Source organism: Prionailurus viverrinus, chromosome F1 (genome assembly GCF_022837055.1).
Source record: "Prionailurus viverrinus isolate Anna chromosome F1, UM_Priviv_1.0, whole genome shotgun sequence".
Lineage (NCBI taxonomy): Eukaryota > Metazoa > Chordata > Mammalia > Carnivora > Felidae > Prionailurus > Prionailurus viverrinus.
Genome location: NC_062577.1, coordinates 21217517 through 21237975, shown reverse-complemented (window position 1 = coordinate 21237975; position 20459 = coordinate 21217517). Strand labels below are relative to the sequence as shown.

Genomic DNA, 20459 nt, shown 5'->3' with positions numbered 1-20459 from the left:
CATCCGTGTTTATCCCGGCAGGAGACCGCTGAGACGGATCATTTATTTCATCAGAGTGAAAATGCCATCTCTGTCCCTGTTGAAGGGATTTCAGGGCTTGCCTGTGAAACGAACCCACAGAGAACAGCAGAGTAAACCTCGCGCTTTCAGGTCACACCGTACTTAAGGTGATGTACACACAGCAAGGACCTCTTGGTGCCATTGGCTCCCAGCGGCCGTGTCTGCCACACTCCCAGGGATGGCGGAGTTTATCTGCAAGAGCTCATTTGGTGCATCGGGGTCTGATAATAAATAAGTCACCTTTCCATTCATCTTTCTGGCTAACACAGCCCACATACTATATTTCAAGGTGGCAAGAAGTCAGTCTGTCTGCTGGGAGACACTTCTTGGTAGGCTTTGAAATGAGACAGAGGCAGGCCGGGATGTTCTTGCTCTTAGACAAAGAGAAAGCAGGCAACATTCCTGTATCAGTGGGGTGTGATGGTAGAGATGCACCGACGGAAGGCCAGTTGCCTGCGTTTGGGTAGAATTTTTTCAAGGCACACCTGAAAATGAAAATGGTATTTTACTTCTCAACCATTATACCCTCTACCCCAGAGTGAGGTTACTGTTTGGTTCAGGATTCAGGTAGGGTTGAAAACACCCTGTCTTGACTAATTAATTCTGGGTTGAGTAGCTTTTGTTCAGTTTGCTTTAATCAAGGAATGCCTTTTCTTTTTTTTAGTGGTTAGAAAGTAGGTAAACTACACAAAACTGGAACCACTAAGGTTTTTGTGCTTGCTTACTATACATGCATCTTGAGGTCCTCACTGTTACCTTTGGCATCAAGCTCCTATTATGGACCCTGAGCCCTGCATTCCTGATCCCAGGGATCTTGTCAGTCTAATATGTATATGTCTGAGTACTAACTAAGCACCCCTGTTTTCATGTTTTGATATTTCAATAAAGGAGTTAATGGAAGTTAGTAACAATCATCCAATGTTAGTGCCGGAAGGGACTACACTTCACCATGCTAACAAACTGAACTGCCTTGTGAGGGGTCACGAATCACATGAATTGAAATAGGGACCACTCAGTCAATTGATTAAATATTTCCCTTCCATTATACGCAAAGCAATATATGTAAAAAACTCTAACCTAAAAATTTCCACAATGGACATCTGATCCTAAAAATGCCATTTTTATGAGGTCTCTTGGAATCTCCCAGGGAAACTAATGTGTGTGTGTGTGTGTGTGTGTGTGTGTGTGGTCATCCATATTAAGATATATGTGTGTATATGCGTGCATATGTGTATGTGGTTATCTATTAAGATGTATCTATGTCTATATGTCTACATGCCTTTCTATCTGGGACCCAGAGCTGTCCAGCAACCTCATCTGCTGAAAGTTTGGCCAAGAACAGGGAGGATGCCCAGAACATGTCTCAGCAGCCACATTGACTGCCAGAATATGCCTGTTCACCACTCACAGGAAGCCCCCCAGGCTCTCCCTCAGATCCTGTTTGCACTAACTTTGGACACAACTCTAATGGATTTGGGTGTGCTAAGCATGGGGCAGAAGCAGCTGCTGGGAAGAAAACTGAAAGAGAACCAATACCTTCTTTGACCAGAAGAAATGAGAGCGGTTCAAAGCAGGCAGAGAACAAAAGCCTATAGTTTAAGGCCACTTTGCTTAAGGAGAGCCAGCTCTCCCTATCTCAAGAGGCTCCAGGGAGTGTTCCCGTATCACAGAGAGAGATTGTGGTTTAAGGCCTTGGGAGTGGCTGCTAGTCATTAAGTGAAAGTCAAATAATGTTTGTGATAGATCCTCTGTTAAAGTTTAGAAGGTTTGCATTCAAAATGGCTCAAACGAAAAATGTTTTGGCACTTAAAGAAGTAAAACCACGGGGAACCTGGGAAAACTCAGGTAGGCAAAATGGCTTCTCCACCCAGCCAGAGAAGGAAAGGAGGCTGTTTAATATATTCTCATGCTCCCAGATTCTGGCCTGCCTTTCTAGCCTGCAACAAGAGAAGACCTGTTTCTGAAACAGGACATATACCTCACTTGAGTTATCAAGGACAGGAAAAATGACATGATACAGAAGTGAAAGTGGATTGCTGGTATAAAATAGTTTGTCATTTTCCTCTTGTATCAGAGCTAATGTCCTCGTGCCCCCAGATTTTAAGTCTTGCTTTTACACACAGGGGAAAACCTCCTTCAAGCCCCATTATCTGTCATTGGAGGCCTGAAGGGTGTGGGGTCCCTTGTGCCATTCTCTGCGGCCCCTAAAGGAGGAGGCATAGTGCTAAGGGGTATGTCAGGTGGGCTGTCCCCTACACCGAGACTTGAAGGGAAGGAGCTATTCCAGAGCCACCCCTCCCCCCACCCCCAGCCACTGCAACAAGTAAGCACTAACAGTGAAAGAAGCGCGTTGAATGATGTGTCTCTTAGCCCAGAATCCTGAACCTCCTTGGACCACCTACACCTATTTCCTGTCATTAAGACCATGTTGCCTCCAAGACGTTTTCCTCCCCACGCACTTCCCATCTGTGATTCTTCTCTGTTCTCCTTACCTTCTTCTGTTTTGTCTCCCCCCGCCCCAAACTGTGTCCATCTGACTAAGTAGGCTGTTAAATAGCATTAGACAAGCAAGCACACAGGGCGAGTGCTACTCAGATATGCTTCCTGACGCACTCCCACATCCCAGTGGAATTGCACTTCCCAAAAGGTGCATTGGCCGTCACCACTGCACAAAGCGTTCGGGGACAATGTCAAGTTCTTTGCCTGTTTGCCACCAGCCCACACCTCTATGCTCAGCTGAATACCATGCTAAATACCAGTCTTTATAAAATACACATTTCACCATAACAACTTGGATATATTTTCTTTTTCCAGTTACACACAGTGTGAAATATGCCATGTACTGCTTGGCTACGCCTTTTTTTTTTTAACAAATGTGTATCTGAAGAAATCATTTGGCACACACCTCCCAGTAACATCACTATAAATAACATGTACGTTGAAAAGAAATTGTATTTCTTAAATCATAGGAACTCGTAGACTTTTATGCAACACATTTAGAGGATTACTGTAATGGCATTTATCCTTAATATGACTTCAGACTATCTCAGTGGAAAAGTCGGCAATAAATAAATGTCTGCCTCAAAGTCTAGGGACTCAGCGTTTTTCATTCGAGGGAGCTGGGTTTAAGAAAACATTGAAATACGCACTTAACTACTCTCTGGGTTTTTTTTAGCATGCACATCTCTGAAAGCCAACAAGAATTCTTCAGAATGCTGGATGAAAAAATTGAAAAGGTAAGAAGTAAAAATAAATTCCTTGTTTCAAGGGAAATATGCTAACTGCCTCATGAGTTAAGGTAATAATGTTCTGGTTTCTGTGTTGCAAAGCTGTTCCTGTAAGAGTATGGGTAGAGAGTTAAAAGAAGCCCCCTCCCCCTGCCACACACACAAAATGTGACTGTGAGAATGTTTAACGTATACCAGAGCATCCAAGATTCTCGGCTTGTTGACCATTAATTAATTAAAGTGTGTAGGGCCAGATAGGGTCTAGCAGTGCTAGTAAGAGCCTTTGCCTAGAGACAGAACATTGCTCTCAGTGCACATTGTCTGCACGTGATGCCTTGCTCTCGCTTCAGACTGCAGGCAAGAAGGTTCTTAGTACCTGCCAGAACTTATGGAATGTCTGCTGTATACCTGACACTGCTCTGAGTTCTCCTACAAACATCGCAAACCTGTTACAGTCAATACCGACCTCAGGGACATGGCTCTGAGACAGGTTTTATCTTCCTTTTACAGACAAGGAAACTAAGGCTCAGAATATTTTAATAACTTACCAAGGTTTGCAAGGCTGGTAGTGGTCCAGTTGGAATTTCAGCCCACATCTGCCTCAGTCCAAAGCCGAGACTCCCAAGTTGCTTCTCTAGGAGTGTGTGCGTTTTACAGTGACAGGAAGATCTGTGTGGAAAATTGAACCCATACTTAGGATCTCAGAGTGCCATATGCTAATCAACTGAATGAAGTATGGAAGATGGTAACAATTAAAGGCTTACTTGCAGACTTGCAGAATTTAAATGCATCACCGCAGGGGGTGAATTTAAATACTGAAGTTATAAATCTGAGTATTGTCATTTGAAAACCTTGTTCTGAAGAAGAGTACAATCCTAAATTCAGAACATAGCACAACTGTGGTTAAGGCGTCATGGGCCAGTTTTGCCTTTGAATTTTTTCCATGTTTATTTTTATTTTTTACATTTTGTGGCCCTTTTATCTGAGCATTTGTTCACAAATTCCTAAGTTATGATACATATCACTCAATGGAAAATAATGAAGAAGGGCTTAAATTCACCAGTATTTCAGCAGCAGACCCCATTCTGAAATGGACCTCCTTAAAGAATAATTGTATAATCTTCTAATGCACCATTACAAGACCAGCAGATGTTACCAATGTGAAAGGGAGAGATGGGTGATGAATTAAAATGGTACTTTAATGCATAGTATCACTTGGCTATACATAAATACTGATTTGCATATAATTTTTTTTTATTATTAGTGAAATCCTGGCTCACATACGACTTTTTAGGTTGAAAACTTCATCTGGGAATAATTACCAAGTTTCATGTATTGGTTCAAAACCTGTTCAAGGTGTCAATAGCATTTGTTTTAATAAAGAAAAGCATAAAATAAATATTTCATTCCCACTGTAATGGTGAAGATCTTTTCTTTCTCAGTTTATTTGGATTTTTTTCCTCCACTAGCTTTTTGGCAATAAAAAGATCTTAGTAGTCAGAGTTAGTCTGTAAAAACCAAAACCTGAATAGTAAGTTATCTTTTTAAACAAAATTTACAAACCCTGACAAGGCATTTAAGATGATCTAATCCCTTTCTGGTGTGTTTCCATAATAGAAATTCTACCTCCTTGCACTCACAACTGGAATTCATTGTTTCCATCTGAAATCCGATTTCCCTTTTTCCTTTTGCATCCAGGGTAATGACGTGTCTAACACAACAAAAGCAAAGTGCATAACTTGATCATTTGTTGGATAGAACCGTCCCTGGACAAAGGAACATTTGTAGACTCAACATAAACAGTATTCTCCCTATAAAATATATTTATATCTGAAGAAGAGCTTTTATATAACCTGTGACATGCACCCAGTTCTAGATGTCTAGTGGAATTTTCTGTCTGCTCTGAACCAAGCTTTCCTGTTTCTTCCCTCTTATCTAAAATTCACCCTTCTGAATATTGTGAACATGCTGTTCCATGTACTATTTGACCATTGAGCCTCCAAAGTTAAAATGTACTTCCTTAATATATGCATTTGGCTTAATACAATCCTCACCATATTTTATATAGCCCAAATTGGAAGTTGGGTTCTTACAAATTATTCTCCTGACTTTTCACCATTGCTAGATATTTCTTTGGTACAAGTTAGCATGGGGACAACTAACTATACATGCAACTCAGATCTGTTCTGTAGGTTTCCTAGGGCTGATTTAAAAAAACAAAAAAACTCAGAGCTTCAGGCTGAAAATTGGAGTCATTCTAAGAGAGCTTGAGTTTTGAGATTTAATCTCTCTCAAAATGTCCAGAAATTGCTTTTTCTTCCTTAAACTGATAAGAAGTAAAATTGACTGAATGTGGGGAGATTTAAACCTGCTCTTCCTTGATTCTTCTTTTGTATTTATTGAATGTCTGCAGGATGTGGTTTCAATTTACCCTTCAACTCTTGACACCAAAAGAAATCTCTGCTCTCTCAAGATAGATGTAAAAGTACCATTAGAATAAAGAAACTAGGGACGCGTCTGGGTGGCCCAGTTGGTTGAGCCTCCAACGTAGGCTCCAGGCATGATCTTGTGGTTCGTGAGTTCGAGCCCCACATCGGTCTCCACTCTGATGGTACGGAGCCTGCTTGGGATTCTCGCTGTCTCCTTTCTCTCTGCCCCTTCCCCGCTCATGTCTTCTCTCTCTTAAGATGAATAAACTTTAAAAAATAAACTAGGACTATTAGGTGGTATAATATTTCTAGTGAAACTTAAATTTGGACTGCTCTCATTCAGAGGTGATCATGGCGCCGAGGTGCAGTTTACCTTTGCACCGCAGCTGGACCAGCATTTTCTAAGTAGTGGTGGCAAAGAGAAGAAAGTTGCAAAAATACATTTAAAAAAGCTAACTTGGGACACCTGGGTGGCTCAGTCGGTTAAGCATCCAACTTGAGCTTAGGTCGTGATCTCATCATGCCTTGAGTTCAAGCTGAACCCACATCTGACTCTCTGCCATCAGCACACAATTGTCACTATGAGCCAGGGCCTCCTGTTCTGAACACAGGTGTCTGTGGGGTCAGTTATTAAAACTTGAGGTCCGTTAACCAGGCAATCAGGACAGCTTCTTGGACACTTGGTACCATTTCAGGTGCTCTGGTGGTGTGTAGGAGGCCAGGACGCTGAGTTTCATCTGGAGATAACCAAGGGAGAGCTTTTGACAGAGAGCAGGGAGAGTTCCAAAGAGCTCTGTTTGATTGATTTACTTTTGCATTTCCTTTTTGGAGAGTAAAAATCCTCTGAAACAACAGGGGCACCTCATTTGTTTTTACCTCATTATTTTTTACACGGATATCTAACTGATTCCATTGGAATCTATAGTTGTTTTGCCTGACAGTTCACAGACTCCTGAACCTTATGTGAAGTGGTGACATTTGTCTAATTTTGCAACTTAGAGAAAATGACAGTTTACTGCAGAGCAAGGTAATGATTTTAAATTCTAGTTTTTCATTGTATTTAGAGGAGAAAGAAGGTATCTAGATTATTAAAAGTTGGCCCCATGGAGGAGATTCTGAGTATACTACCAAATACAGATCACATAAGATTTTAAGATATGCTTTCTTCTATACATTTGGGTTTAATTGTTAGAAGCAAAACAAGTAAATACATGTATTCATAGGAATTATAGTATCTTCTCTAGGCAAAAACAAGTATATATATTTGCTTTATGAGGATATAAGAATAGCTGATGACCAAGGAGTCTGTTGCCCGCCCCCCCCCCCGCCCGAGAGACACCTCTGGGTGTCTATATAATATATATATATATATACATATATATATATATATATATATATATATAATTTATTTATTTTGACAGAGAGAGAGAGAGTGGGGGAAGAGCAGAGAGAGGGAGAGAGAGAGAAAATCCCAAGCAGGCCCTGCACTGTCAGTGCAGACCCAGATGCAGGCTCAGACTCTCAAACCATGGGTTCGTGACCTAAGCTGAAGTCAGACGCTTAACCGACTGAGCCACCCAGGCGCACTAACACCTTTATATTAAATAAAGAATATCTTAGTACAGTACCACATGCATCTGGTTAGTTTTTCTCAAGCAAAATTGTAAACTATTTTGGTGGTGAGTATCTTTTTGGAATCTGGTAAAAGTGATAAAGAGTCTCCCTATAAAAATGTACATTAGTGGTGCCTGGGTGGCTCAGTTGGTTAAGCATCAGACTCTTGATTTCGACTCAGGTCATGATCTCACAGTTGGTGAGATTGAGCCCCATGTTGGGCTCTGTGCTGGCAGCATGGAGCCTGCTTGGGAGTCTGGCTCTCCCCGTCCCCTACGCACACACACACACTCACTCTCTCCTCTCTCTCTCAGAATAAACGTCTTTTTTTTAATGCACATGATATCATATACACTAATTTCTTAAGTCAAATGTCAGAGTTGTGTAGTTCCCTGGAGCCTATCCCTGGGCCCCAGGCCAAGAACCTGTGGATTTCTTTATGATGCATATGATTGATGTGCTTCCCTCAAATCCGGGGCCCATTTGCACCCTTGAACCTTATCAGCAATGATCCATATAGACATCTGGTTTTAAAGATTAGAAGACTAGGGCTCCTAGGTCGCTCAGTCAGTTGAGCATCCAACTTTGGCTCAGGTCATGATCTCACAGTTTGTGAGTTCGAGCCCCACGTCAGGCTCTGGGTGGACAGCTCAGACCCTGGAGCCTGCTTCAAGTTCTGTGTCTCCCTCTCTCTGCCCCTTCCCTGATCATGCTCTCTCTCTCTCTCTCTCTCTCTCTCTCTCTCTCTCTTTCTCTCTCTCTCTCAAAATAAATAAACATTAAATTTTTTTTTAATTTAAAGATTAGAAAACTGAGTGCAGATGATTCCCATGCAAAGCCATTCTTTTTTTTTGTACTTTCCTTCCTTCTTCTCAAAAGTAGCTGAAAGTACTTCACCCCCAAGGCTGAGCCACCAGCATACCTAGTGTGTCGTCTCACTTATTCCTGTGTGAGCTTGAGACTACCACCGTTGACTGGCACTATTCATTGTAGCATTTTAGGGAAATGTCTGAGAAAGAACAGTCTGGGATTTAAAATCAGCTGATTTTAAAAGATGTTCATCTGTAGACCTGTACATCTTTTATTAAAAAGGCATTCACACTTAGAAAATGTTTGCATTCCTGGAGTGGCCTGATTCCCTTGGCCCCAAAACTAACCTAGTTGGTAAGAGAACAGGTCTTCTGCATTTATCAATTTATTCCAGGGCTCCTCCTCTTAATATTAACATCAGCTCAGTGTGAACCATGTCTTGGTCAGAAGGTGTTTGCTTTTCACCCGGTGAAGACAGGGTCGGGCTTGTAATTACAAACTCTGAGTGGACTGTGTGACCTCACAGCTGCTGTAGAATCACATACGATGTTTGAGAGGTGCAGCTGATGACAGGTTTTACTCCTTGGTGGTGGGTTTGAGGGCCTCCTCAGTGCCCACTAGTTGAGAAACATGGGACTGTTGTCTCCAATCCTCAGGAATGTGGCATAGCCTGCCCGTGTGTGCAGAGGAAATCATAGGGTGTACCTCCCTTCTCGCTTTCTCTTCTGGTAACAACCAAGACCCTCAACAGCCCTCAACACTGCCGGAGAGGCCCTTGCTGGCATGTATACTTTGGAAGTGGGCTGGGCTGCCAGTAGCATTTCAGTAAGCAATTTCTTGCTCCATGCTAAGCATAGTGTGGCCTTGCTTTTGCTGATAACCAGACCCTTCCTTGTGTTTCCTTTCCCTTCATCCCTCTGCCTCTTCTGCTCTCTCTCCTGTATGTACCTTTCCTCATACATCAGCCAATGTAAAGCTGTAATTACAAGGGTAAGGATGTGACTCAGTCCTGTTTTGTTTTTCTCCGTACTGAAGAGTCGTGGTGATGATGGTGTAGTAACCACTGGCAAAGGGTGCGCACGCACTGGGCTCCCATCCTAGCACTCCCAGGTAGCTGAGAGTAATAGACGGTGCAGCCAAGGAAGAGAAGGGAGGCAACAGATCTGGAAGACATGCAGCACACACAGTCTCTGCTCACTTTCTTTTCTCCGGTGGGCTTGATGTTCAGAGAGTTCTTGAGGTGCTGTCGGCCTGGCTCTTTAGGGAGCAGCCGAGGAGAAGAGTTCAGAGTCCAGAACAGCGTAGTACAGGAATGCAAATAAGAACCATTCCATTTTAATGAATGAAGTGTGGCCAGCAGTGCTCTGAACCCCACGGTAATGTGGGGCACGATCCGTGGATGGTGTCATGTTGCTGTGGGTGCAGTACTTAGGCCAGGGGAGGTACCATTCAGAACAGAAAGACGGTGACACTGGTGTGTGTCATTCCCTTGTGCCCATTCGGTTTCTCCTTCCTGTCCTCTTCTCAGGCTGTTTCCCTTCCTCTCCATGGCCCTTCCACTCACTGCGTTCAGCAGCCGTGGGCATTGTCCTAGCCCTACAGAGAGTTTGCTGAGATAGAGAGGGTGCCAACCTGTATGACTGCTGCTTTTTTGTGTACGAGTCTCTAAAAGGACTCAAAGAATTAAACAGGGAGTTTCCTTAGGATAAGAATTGGGTCTCATTTGTCTTTGTTTCTTCAGAACCTAGCACAGGGCCTGGGACTGAACAGATACTTACTAATCTTGTTGAATGAGAGAGAGCATGGCACAAATAAGACAAGTGGGCTTAGCAGAAGTGAAAGCCTACAAAGGAAGGAGGTGTGGTCAGGCAGACTCCTCCAGCAGAGGGCTCAGCAAGATTGGAAGTGTTCTTAACAAAGAACAGCAGAGCAGGTAGACAGCGGGGACAGTGCCAAGACCTGGACTGAGAGAGGTCGAGGAACGAAGCAGCACCGGGTAAGAGAAAGAACCTGTGCTTCCAACCTGGGCCAGATCTGAGGGCCACCTCTAGTCTTAGCTGTGTGACCCCAGGCTAATTGTTTAACCTTTCTGATCCTCTGGTTCGCCACCAAACAAATTTGCATAATAATACCAACTTGTCTGGGAAATTCGAGATCATTCACCAAAGAGTCTCCAGCAGAGAGTTTGAAATGCGCTAGCTCTTATTTTGGTTGAAGTTGTTTGTATCCTCATCATCAAGGCTATTTGTTGAAATTGAGGGGGGTTGGAAGGGGGCTAAAGCTGAAACTAAAAATGCAGAATTTAACAGCTTGAATCTCCCTTGAGCAAAAGTGCCTGCCTGTGGTAGAGATGTCTCTCCTTATAGGTAGAGTGTTAGTGCACTCTCCAGTGCACTGACTGGCCTGCCTCCTGTGGTATATACATGTTAAGGAATTAGATTCATGTGAACATTTTTAGAGCCATTAAATAGCCTCGTGCTAGCTTCTGAGCTGTGATTACAGAATGAGTCAGTGAGTCAGTGGCCTGGGTACAGCTGGATCCCTATATATATTTTTCATGTCTGGAAGTTTCCTTCTTTTTTAACTCTTACAGATTTTTTAAAAACTTGCTTTTGCAAATAGTAATACCTGCCAAAAAATGCTTGTGATAGCAACAAAAACTACAACAAGTTAGGAAAAGGGGTCTCCCCAGAAATCATTAAAATGATAAGATTGACTTCTCTTGATTCATTTGATGAGCATATCTGGGATGTGTTCTCTGGATCCAGAAATGAGTCAGGGGCCAGTAGGAGGTGCATAATTTAAAAGTTGGATTCTTGCCTTTAGGGAACTTCTAGAAGCATAAAATTTCAAGTTAAGAGGAACTTTAGATTGCCCCCAACTCTTTAAAATTCCCACTAGTATTATGAACCCTCTGTAGCAAAGAATGACATATGTCCATTTATATCATTTGGGAAAGAATTATGAAGCATATTATGTTCTGTATATTTCTTGAAAGTTTTATTCTGAGATAATCTTGTCATTTATGGATATTTATTCCTCTCTTTGAAGTTCTGTTGAGTGGAAACATATTCTGTTTCATTCCTAGAGAAGGCATTCTTGGAGCAGGCAATTCTAGATTACCCTCATTTAATCCCATTTCCCTAAACAGATTCAAAAGAGGAATACCAAAATCCTTTAAACTCATATTCCCAAAATTAGTTGCTGGAGGTTTGGAGATATTTAATCATACCCTGCCTCCATTCTGGGTTCTTAACAAACTGAAAATAGGCACAAGGATCCAGGTAATTATCATGGATCAGTGCCCCCCTTATGAATGACCCTCATAATCCCCAAATCCAGACCTTGTAGTGAACTAGTTTGGAATATATTTGCTTTTAAATTTTATTTATTTATTTTGAGAGAGAGAGAGAAAGAGAGAGAATCCCAAGCAGGCTTCATGCTATCAGTGCAGACCCTGATGTGGGGCTCAAACCCACAAACTGTGAGATCATGACCTGAGCCAAAACCAAGAGTCAACCGACTGAGCCACCCAGGCACTCCTAGAATATAATTGTAACACTTAAAACATTGAAAGGATCTGTAGCTGGAATATATAAAGAAGTACAATTAATACAAACCAATAAAAACCATCAATTAAACCTCTGGGTCTGCATGCTTGAAATTATTTTTACATCTGTACAATAAAGTTCACTGCAGCATTCTGTGTTTGATAGCAAAAAGAAAGAATGAATGAACTGGAAGCAGCCTAAGTGTCCACCTCTAGAAGAATGAATAGACTGAACTGTAGGAATCTACAGTGCAATATTATACAGCAGTTCAAAAGAAATGAATCAGGTATATATATGGACTGATAGATTTGAAACCATTTTATTTTATTTTATTTTATTTTATTTTATTTTATTTTATTTTATTTTATTTTATTTTTTAAATTTACATCCAAGTTAGCATATAGTGCAACAGTGATTTCAGGAGTAGATTCCTTAACGCCCCTTATCCATTTAGCCCATCCCCCCTCCCACAACCCCTCTGATAACCCTCTGTTTGTTTTCTGTATTTAACAGTCTCTTATGTTTTGTCCCCCTCCCTGTTTTTGGATTATTTTTGCTTCCCTTCCCTTGTGTTCATATGTTCTGTGTCTTAAAGCCCTCATATGAGTGAAGTCATATGATATTTGACTTTCTTTGACTGACTAATTTCACTTAGCATAATACCCTCTAGTTCCACCCACATAGTTGCAAATGGCAAGATTTCATTCTTTTTGATTGCCGAGTAATACTCCATTGTATATATATACCACGTCTTCTTTATCCATTCATCCATCGATGGACTTTTGGGCTCTTTCCATACTTTGGCTATTGTGGATAGTGCTGCTATAAACATTGGAGTGCATGTGTCCCTTTGAAACAGCATACCTGTACCCCTTGAATAAATACCTAGTAGCGCAATTGCTGGGTTGTAGGGTAGTTCTGTTTTTAATTTTTTGAGGAGCGTCCATACTGTTTTCCAGAGTGGCTGCACCAGTTTGCATTCCCACAAGCAGTGCAAAAGAGATCCTCTTTCTCCACATCCTCGCCAACATCTGTTGTTGCCTGAGTTGTTAATGTTAGCCATTCTGACAGGTGTGAGGTGGTATCTCATTGTGGTATCTCATTTGATTTGTATTTCCCTGATGAGTGATGTTGGGCATTTTTTCATGTGTCGGTTGGCCATCTGGATGTCTTCCTTAGAGAAGTGTCTATTCTTCGCCCATTTCTTCACTGGATTGTTTGTTTTTTGGGTGTTGAGTTTGGTAAGTTCTTTACAGATTTTGGGTACTAACCCTTTATCTGATATGTCGTTTGCAAATATCTTCTCCCATTCTGTCGGTTGCCTTTTAGTTTTGCTGATTGTTTCCTTCACTGTGCAGAAGCTTTTTATTTTGATGAGGTCCCAGTAGTTCTTTTTTGCTTTTGTTTCCCTTGCCTCTGGAGACGTGTTGCATAAGAAGTTGCTGCGGCCAAGATCAAAGAAGTTTTTACCTGCTTTCTCCTCAAGGATTTTGATGGCTTCCTTTCTTACATTGAGGTCTTTCATCCATTTTGAGTTTATTTTTGTGTCTGGTGTAAGAAAGTGGTCCAGGTTCATTCTTCTGCATGTTGCTGTCCAGTTTTCCCAGCACCACTTGCTGAAGAGACTGTCTTTATTCCATTGGATAGTCTTTCCTGCTTTGTCAAAGATTAGTTGCCCATATGTTTGTGGGTCCATTTCTGGGTTCTCTATTTTGTTCCATTGATCTGAGTGTCTGTTTTTGTGCCAGTATGAAACCGTATTATTAAGTGAACAGAGGAATATGCAGAATGATGAAAATGGTATGATATGATGCCAATTTAAAAATGTAAAAATAAAGGTGCCTGGGTGGCTCAGTTGGTTAAGCATCTGACTCGTGATTTCATCTTAGGTCATGATATCGCAGTTTGTGGGTTTGAGCTCTGAATCAGGCTCTGTGCTGACATCCCGGAACCTGCTTGGGATTCTCTCTCTGCCCCTCCCCTGCTCACACTCTCTCCCTCAAAAATAAATAAACTTTAACCAAAAAAAAAGTGAAAATACCGTACGTTGTTCATAGATGGGCATTAAGCAAGTATTTATGAAGCACCAGCTATATACCATGTAGTGATACACACACACACACACGGTGTGTATGCACACATTAGTATGGTATATTTTTACATGATATATTTATAACTGGAATGTATTTACATCTGTTATATGTTTAAACATACATATACATATAAAGTATAATTTATTTGATATAGTAGGAATATGATATGAACACTAGAGTATCAGAAATGGACTGGAAGAACACATACTACTCCCATGACCCTGCTTGCCCCTGGGGATGGGGAAGGAGCCCAGGACTGGGTGGCACTTCCATCCAGGAGGGTGGGAGCCAGCAGCAAATGTCACAAAATATCACTGCTTCTTTTTTTTTAATTTTTTTAATGTTTTATTTATTTTTGAGACAGAGAGAGACAGAGCATGAGCAGGGGAGGGGCAGAGAGACAGGGAGACACAGAATCCGAAGCAGGCTCCAGGCTGTCAGCACAGAGCCTGACTCAGGGCTCGAACCCACAAACCGTGAAATCATGACCTGAGCCGAAGTCGGACACTCAACCGACTGAGCCACCCAGGCGCCCCAAAATATCACTGCTTCTTATGTCCACATGATAGAAATACAGTGTTTGTTACATTCTTTGTCCTTTAAATTTCTCAAAATGAAGAGAAGCCTATGAAAACAGGAATATGTGACAAAACATGTGGTGGAAAAAAGTCTGATTACATGCTGGTCACTGGCCTTGCTCACATCTTCAACTGCATCCCAGCGGAAGAAAAGCTTCAAGAAGCACTAAGATCCAGGCACCAAGCAATGCTCTAAGTCACCTGAAATGCTCCTGGTTTAGACTTCAGTTGACATCACTACTTCCAAGGATTCTGATAGTTATGATCAGAGATGCAGTTGACTTCTGTTCATGGTTTTGCTTATTGGCCAATTGGCCAAATGTGTGACAATCTTTAATTTAATCAGAGCTTTGCATCAGGCTAAAAAGTCCCTACAAATCCAGTCAGTTCTGCTTGCCCCCGTCTGTCATGTGTCCTGTGGGCCTCCTTCAGTTGTCATCCTTGCAAAAGGCTCATTCCCAAGAAATGCATTAGGTTCATCACGCCAGTGGGACCCTCAGGATCCATAATGAAGTCCCAAGGACCCTGTTTTTCCTTCTCTTTCAGGGTGCAGCTCGGCCACCTTAGCCATGTCCTAAATGAGGAGGGAAGCCACACAGACATGTTCTCCCCATCCCTGGGCCCAGGACACCCATTCCTCATTGGTCCGTTCATATCTGGCTAATCCACTCTTTTCCGCCTTTTATAGGCAGGGACCTCCCATCAGTAGCCGTGGTTCCCTTCCTGGCCAAATGCATGTGCTTCCTATTCTGAAAGCAAAGAGAAAGGGAAGGGGTGGTGAGCACTGATCCAACAAATAAGGTCGCTCCTCTCTGTAGGGAGGAAGGAAAGGAACCCACCTTTCACACTCTCTCTCGTCTTCTAGCTTGTGAGCAGTAACGGGCAAACATCCTCCACTCTCTCCATCTGTGACTGACTGGGTCAGTCACCATCACCATCCATAGGGCCTCAGGGGTGAGACAGTTGGGGGCGGGGGGCATGATGGGGTTCTCTAACCCAGCAAGAGAGCTCAGTCCCATCTGACTCCTTCAGACTGTTCTCAGTTAAAAGCTGTAAGGAAAGGAAGTGGGTGCTTAGTCTCCCCAAATCCCCAGCCATGTTCAATGTACATTCTGAGGTATAAGCGATTAGTTCTGAACAGAGAGCTCTAAAGAGTTTGTCTGGAAGACACATCTCTGTCAAGAGGCATAAGGATTGAAATCCCAAACTTGCTAAAGCAATTGTCCTCAAGGAAGTGAACCCTAGAGAAGCCATGAGGCTTTATGTCCTAGAAGAAGTGAACCTTAGAGGGGACCCATGAGGCTCAGTCTACCAAATAGGTTGTCCTGGCCTGGAGGTGAGGGGATGGTATTCTAATCTTAACTCTTACAGGGGAGCCTGGGTGGCTCAATCAGTTGAGCATACGACTTTGGCTCAGGTCATGATCTCATGGTCGATGAGTTTGAACCCTGTGTTGGGCTCTGTTGACAGCTCAGAACCTGGAGCCTACTTCGGATTCTGTGTCTCCTCTCTGCAACTCCCCTGCTCTCGCTCTCTCTCTCACTCTCTCTCTCTTTTTTCTTTCTCTCTCTCAAAAAAAAAATATACATTGGGGCGCCTGGGTGGCTCAGTCGGTTGAGCGGCCGACTTCAGCCAGGTCACGATCTCGCGGTCCGTGAGTTCGAGCCCCGCGTCGGGCTCTGGGCTGATGGCTCAGAGCCTGGAGCCTGTTTCCGATTCTGTGTCTCCCTCTCTCTCTGCCCCTCCCCCGTTCATGCTCTGTCTCTCTCTGTCCCAAAAATAAATAAAAAACGTTGAAAAAAAAATTTAAAAAAAAAAAATAAAAAAAAAAAAAAAAAAAATATACATTAAAAAAAATCTTAATGCTTACACCTGAGAATAGACTAAGACATCCCTTTGAATTAAGTCCATCAAATGGCCTGGAAATCTTCTACACAGAATTCCACAAAAATTTGTTATATCTATTTATCATTAGAAGAAATCAGTTAAAACAGGAAAAAATTTTATAAGATAACATTAAGTGGAAAAAAAACAAAAAAAGATGTGTCTATCATTGGATTGAAGCTATATAAAAATAACATATGAACAGAAATTTAAATGAAACTTGGAAAGTCTCCAATTTATTAGGAAGATAGATTGTAGCAAAATTTTTATTTTGATGCTTTTCTTGTTTGTAAAATAAGAACAATTTTGTAAAATGACATTTTAGAAGAGAACTCTGGTTCCATCTTGAGAGACATTTCTCTCAAGATGGAAATTATCTCTGTTGCTTGAGCTTCTAGGAAGAAGGCCAAACCCTTGACAGTGTTAGCCACTGATGGTAATTCTATTCTCTGGAACAGGAATGGGTAAAGTATAGCCCATGGGCCAAACCTAGTTCACCAAACAATGGTTTTTACATATTTCAGTGGTTTGGAAAAGCAAGAAAGCAGGATATATTTTCTGACATGTGAAAAAGTAGGTGAAATTCCAATTTTAGTGTCCACAAATAAAGTTTTATTGGAACACAGCCACGCTCATTCTTCTACTTTATCTATGGCTGCCTTCATGCTCACAACAGTAGGGCTGAGCTGCAACAGAGACTGTATGGAATGCAAAGCCTAAAATATTTACTATTTGGCCCTTCACAGAGAAAGTTACCAAACACCTGCTGTAGGACATAAGTTCAAAATGGCCTAGAGATAGGAATCTCCCACCCTATTCTAACTCCCACTCACGTCTGCATGGGGAAGGGGCGTCACTGAAGTCATCCAAGTGCCAATGACAGAAAGAGCTTAAGGAATATGTGCCTTTAAAGCTTCTAAAACGTCCTCCTTTTTTGTTCCTAGAATGAGGATTCCTGTGTAACAAACGCTTGGTGGGGGTTTTACAGCCATTTAGTTAATACTCGCTCTCCCTTGGGAATGAAGAGCTGATATACTGGGACGGCTGTCATTGCTGCTGTTATCGTGGTGATCATTCCTGTGTATGGTCAAAGAAACAGTCAGAAGCTGTCACACTCCTACTGCTCTTTACAAATGAGACCTTTTTTCCGACTGAAATCACAATGTGTGAGTCTAATTAGAATAAAGCTCATTAGAAACAGAGGTGGCCATTAATGCCTTGACTGATTTTTCTAAGGAGGTAAGCTGGAGGAGGAGACTTTAACAGCACAGCTAATTATTCTTGCTTTTCTCTGGCATTTCCTCAAAAGTGTGGTTAAATCTTTGTTGGGCTGTTAGGGAAAATGCTGTTGGAACACTGACTGATAGAGGCCCCACCACTTGCAGCCCTGAGGAAGGGGTGGAGGGTGCCTGCTTCTGGCCCCCTGCCCCGCAGAGAGAAGTTGGAATAACAGCCCCTGGGGGTAGCCTTCATTCCATTTGTCTCCCTTTCCCACCTCCTGCCTCCTCCACATCATGGGGGTTCTGGTTTCTAGCTCATCGTTCACAGATGCTCTAGCTTTGGAATGAGCTTTTCTGCCCCTGTATTCCTGGTGCAGGGACAGAGCATAAGTGTCCAAATTCCCATGGAAACATGGGTCTGAGGTTGCCTGTGGATGGTGATGCCTGGAGGAAAAGGTTGGGGGAAAAAAACTTGTGGGGCGGGGGGGTGGGGGGGGCGCACGGTGCGCAGAGCAAGGAGATGGCCCACTGAATTTCTGCCCCAAAACACAGTTGCAGCAATTATGTTTCACGAATCAAGGCGTTCTTTGGCACCTGAAAGCCAGTCCCACAAAGCCGGGTAGTAGTCTATCGGGGCAAAGCTAAGTCAAGAAACTGAGACTCAGGATGCCCATAATTAGGAAGAGAGGAGGAAGATGAATCATATAAAGGAAGCACACAGGGAGTAGGAGAATCAAAATAATATACAGGCCAGAAACTAACAGAGGTTCCTGGTGTCATCCAGAGAGATCAAGGAGAGGAGACTCAGTCAGTCAATCAGTCAGCAAACAAGAGCCTGCTTTATGGCAAGTGTAACTCACAGTTCCAGACAGAAATAAACCTCCTTAAAACAAACCTCTATAATGGGCCTTTGTTACCAAGCTTAATGCTTGCTTTCTACAAACATGAGAATCTTCACTAAGGTATTTAGTTACCTGGCCCCTGTGAAGTTTTCTAATCAGAACTTCATGACAACAGCAAAGACTGAGTTTACGACTCCTGACTAAATATTATAAAAAGAGAACCAGACTGGGAATGCAAACTGGTGCCGCCACTGCGGAAAATATAACTACCTACGATCCAGTAATAGCACTACTGGGTATTCACCCAAAGAATACAAAAATATTAATTCAAACAGATAAACACATCCCTGTGTTTATTGTAGCATTATTTACCGTAGCCAAGATATGGAAGCAACACAAGTGTCCATGGATAGATGAATGGATAAAAAAGATGTGGAACACACACACACACACACACACACACACACACACACACACACTGGAATATTGTTCAGCCATAAAAAGAATGAAATCTTGCCATTTGCAACAACATGGATGGATCTAGAGTACAACGCTAGGTGAAATAAGTCAGATAAAGACAAATACCATATGATTTCATTCATATGTGGAATTTAAGAAACAAAACAAAAGAACAAAGGGAAAAAAAAAGAGACAAACCAAAAAATAGACTGTTAATAATGGAGAACAAACAGATGGTTACCAGAGGGGAGGTAGATAGGGAGATGGGTGAAAGGGAGTAAGAATACACTTACCATGATGATCCCTGAGTAATGGATAGAATTGCCAAACCACCTGAAACTAACATAACACTGTATGTTAACTATACTGGAATTAATTTTTTTTTTTAAAAAGGAGAGCTGGTGTTCCTATTGGCACTTGTAATTGAACTGTCCAGATGCACATTTTTTAATCCAAATATAAAAGTGCATTTGCTTTGTCCAAAAAAGCGAGGACCGGACATGATTCCTTCTGTGGTTTATACATAGGTATTATTTATATAAATAAGAATGATGAGTAGTGAACAGTGGGATTCTGATATCAGCCTTTGTTCCCCCTCCATGCATTCCTGCTGCCCTCTGCTAGGTTCCAGGCTGTTCTTAGAACCAGACTGTGCCCCAGTCTCTGCTGATACTTGTGTTCAAACCTTACTCTTTGTCAGCTGTGTTGTTTCTCTTTTAATTTTTTAATGTTTATTTATTTTAGAGAGAGAGAGAGTGGGAGCAGGAGAGGGACAGAGAGAGAGAGGGAGACACAGGATCCAAGGCAGACTCCAGGCTCTGAGCTGTCAGCACAGAGCCCAACATGGGGCTTGAACTCACAAACCAGGAGATCGCAACCTGAGCTGCAGTCGGACGCTAAACAAACTGAGCCACCCAGGTGCCCCTCAGCTGTGTTGTTAAAGAGGACTGCTTTTTCTTGTGGCATTCACAAAATGTTGACAATTTCCTTCACTTATTAAAGTCCCAAGACACTTCCTGAAAACATCATTTAACAGCCTACACACACACAGCACGGCCTCCCTCCAAACGCCTAAGTGTTCATAACCATTGTGATGTGGGCCACACAAGGATTCCATTAAGTACCAAAAAGACAAGGGTGAATAAGAGACCCACCCTGGTGCCTGCAGTAAGGGAGGCAAACATTTGGGTTAAAATCACCCTAAAGCCTGGTGGTGGGATAGAAGGACGACTGAGAGGGGAAGAGACCCATTCTCCCTGAGCCCTGGGGAAAATGTCACTTGTAGATACAAGGTTGAAACAACATTGTAAAGACTGAGTGGCTGCATGCAGACAGCTGGGGAAGGCGGTCTGAGAGAAGGGAACAATGTGTGTGAAAGTACAGTGGTGCACAAGAAAGACCTGCCTGTGTGAGACGCGGTGGGTGATTGGTCCTGTTGTTTCGTTCGTGTGTTTGGTACCAGAGTGTTCATGGGCCGTACCTTGGTAACCATTTTTTTTCTTGGGATATTTGCGGGTTTTTTCACACCTAGTGAAAATGCTGCAATGAAAATATTTACACATACACTCCTAAGAACTTTATGAAGCTGTAATTTACATACCATAAAACTTACTCATTTTCTATGTACAATGCAATCATTTATAGTAAATTTACCAAATTATGCAACCACCACCAACCTCCAGTTCTAGAACA

General features: G+C 42.3%; 1 protein-coding gene across 1 annotated transcript in view; it reads left to right on the top strand.

Moving 5' to 3' along the window:
- The window catches only part of CF1H1orf21 (chromosome F1 C1orf21 homolog), a 176895-nt gene that overhangs the window by 144018 nt on the left and 12418 nt on the right, over positions 1 to 20459 (top strand). Inside the window, exon 5 of the mRNA XM_047840781.1 lies at positions 3236 to 3296. Coding sequence (XP_047696737.1) covers positions 3236 to 3296 — 61 coding nt within the window. The remainder of the gene's footprint in view (positions 1 to 3235; positions 3297 to 20459) is intronic.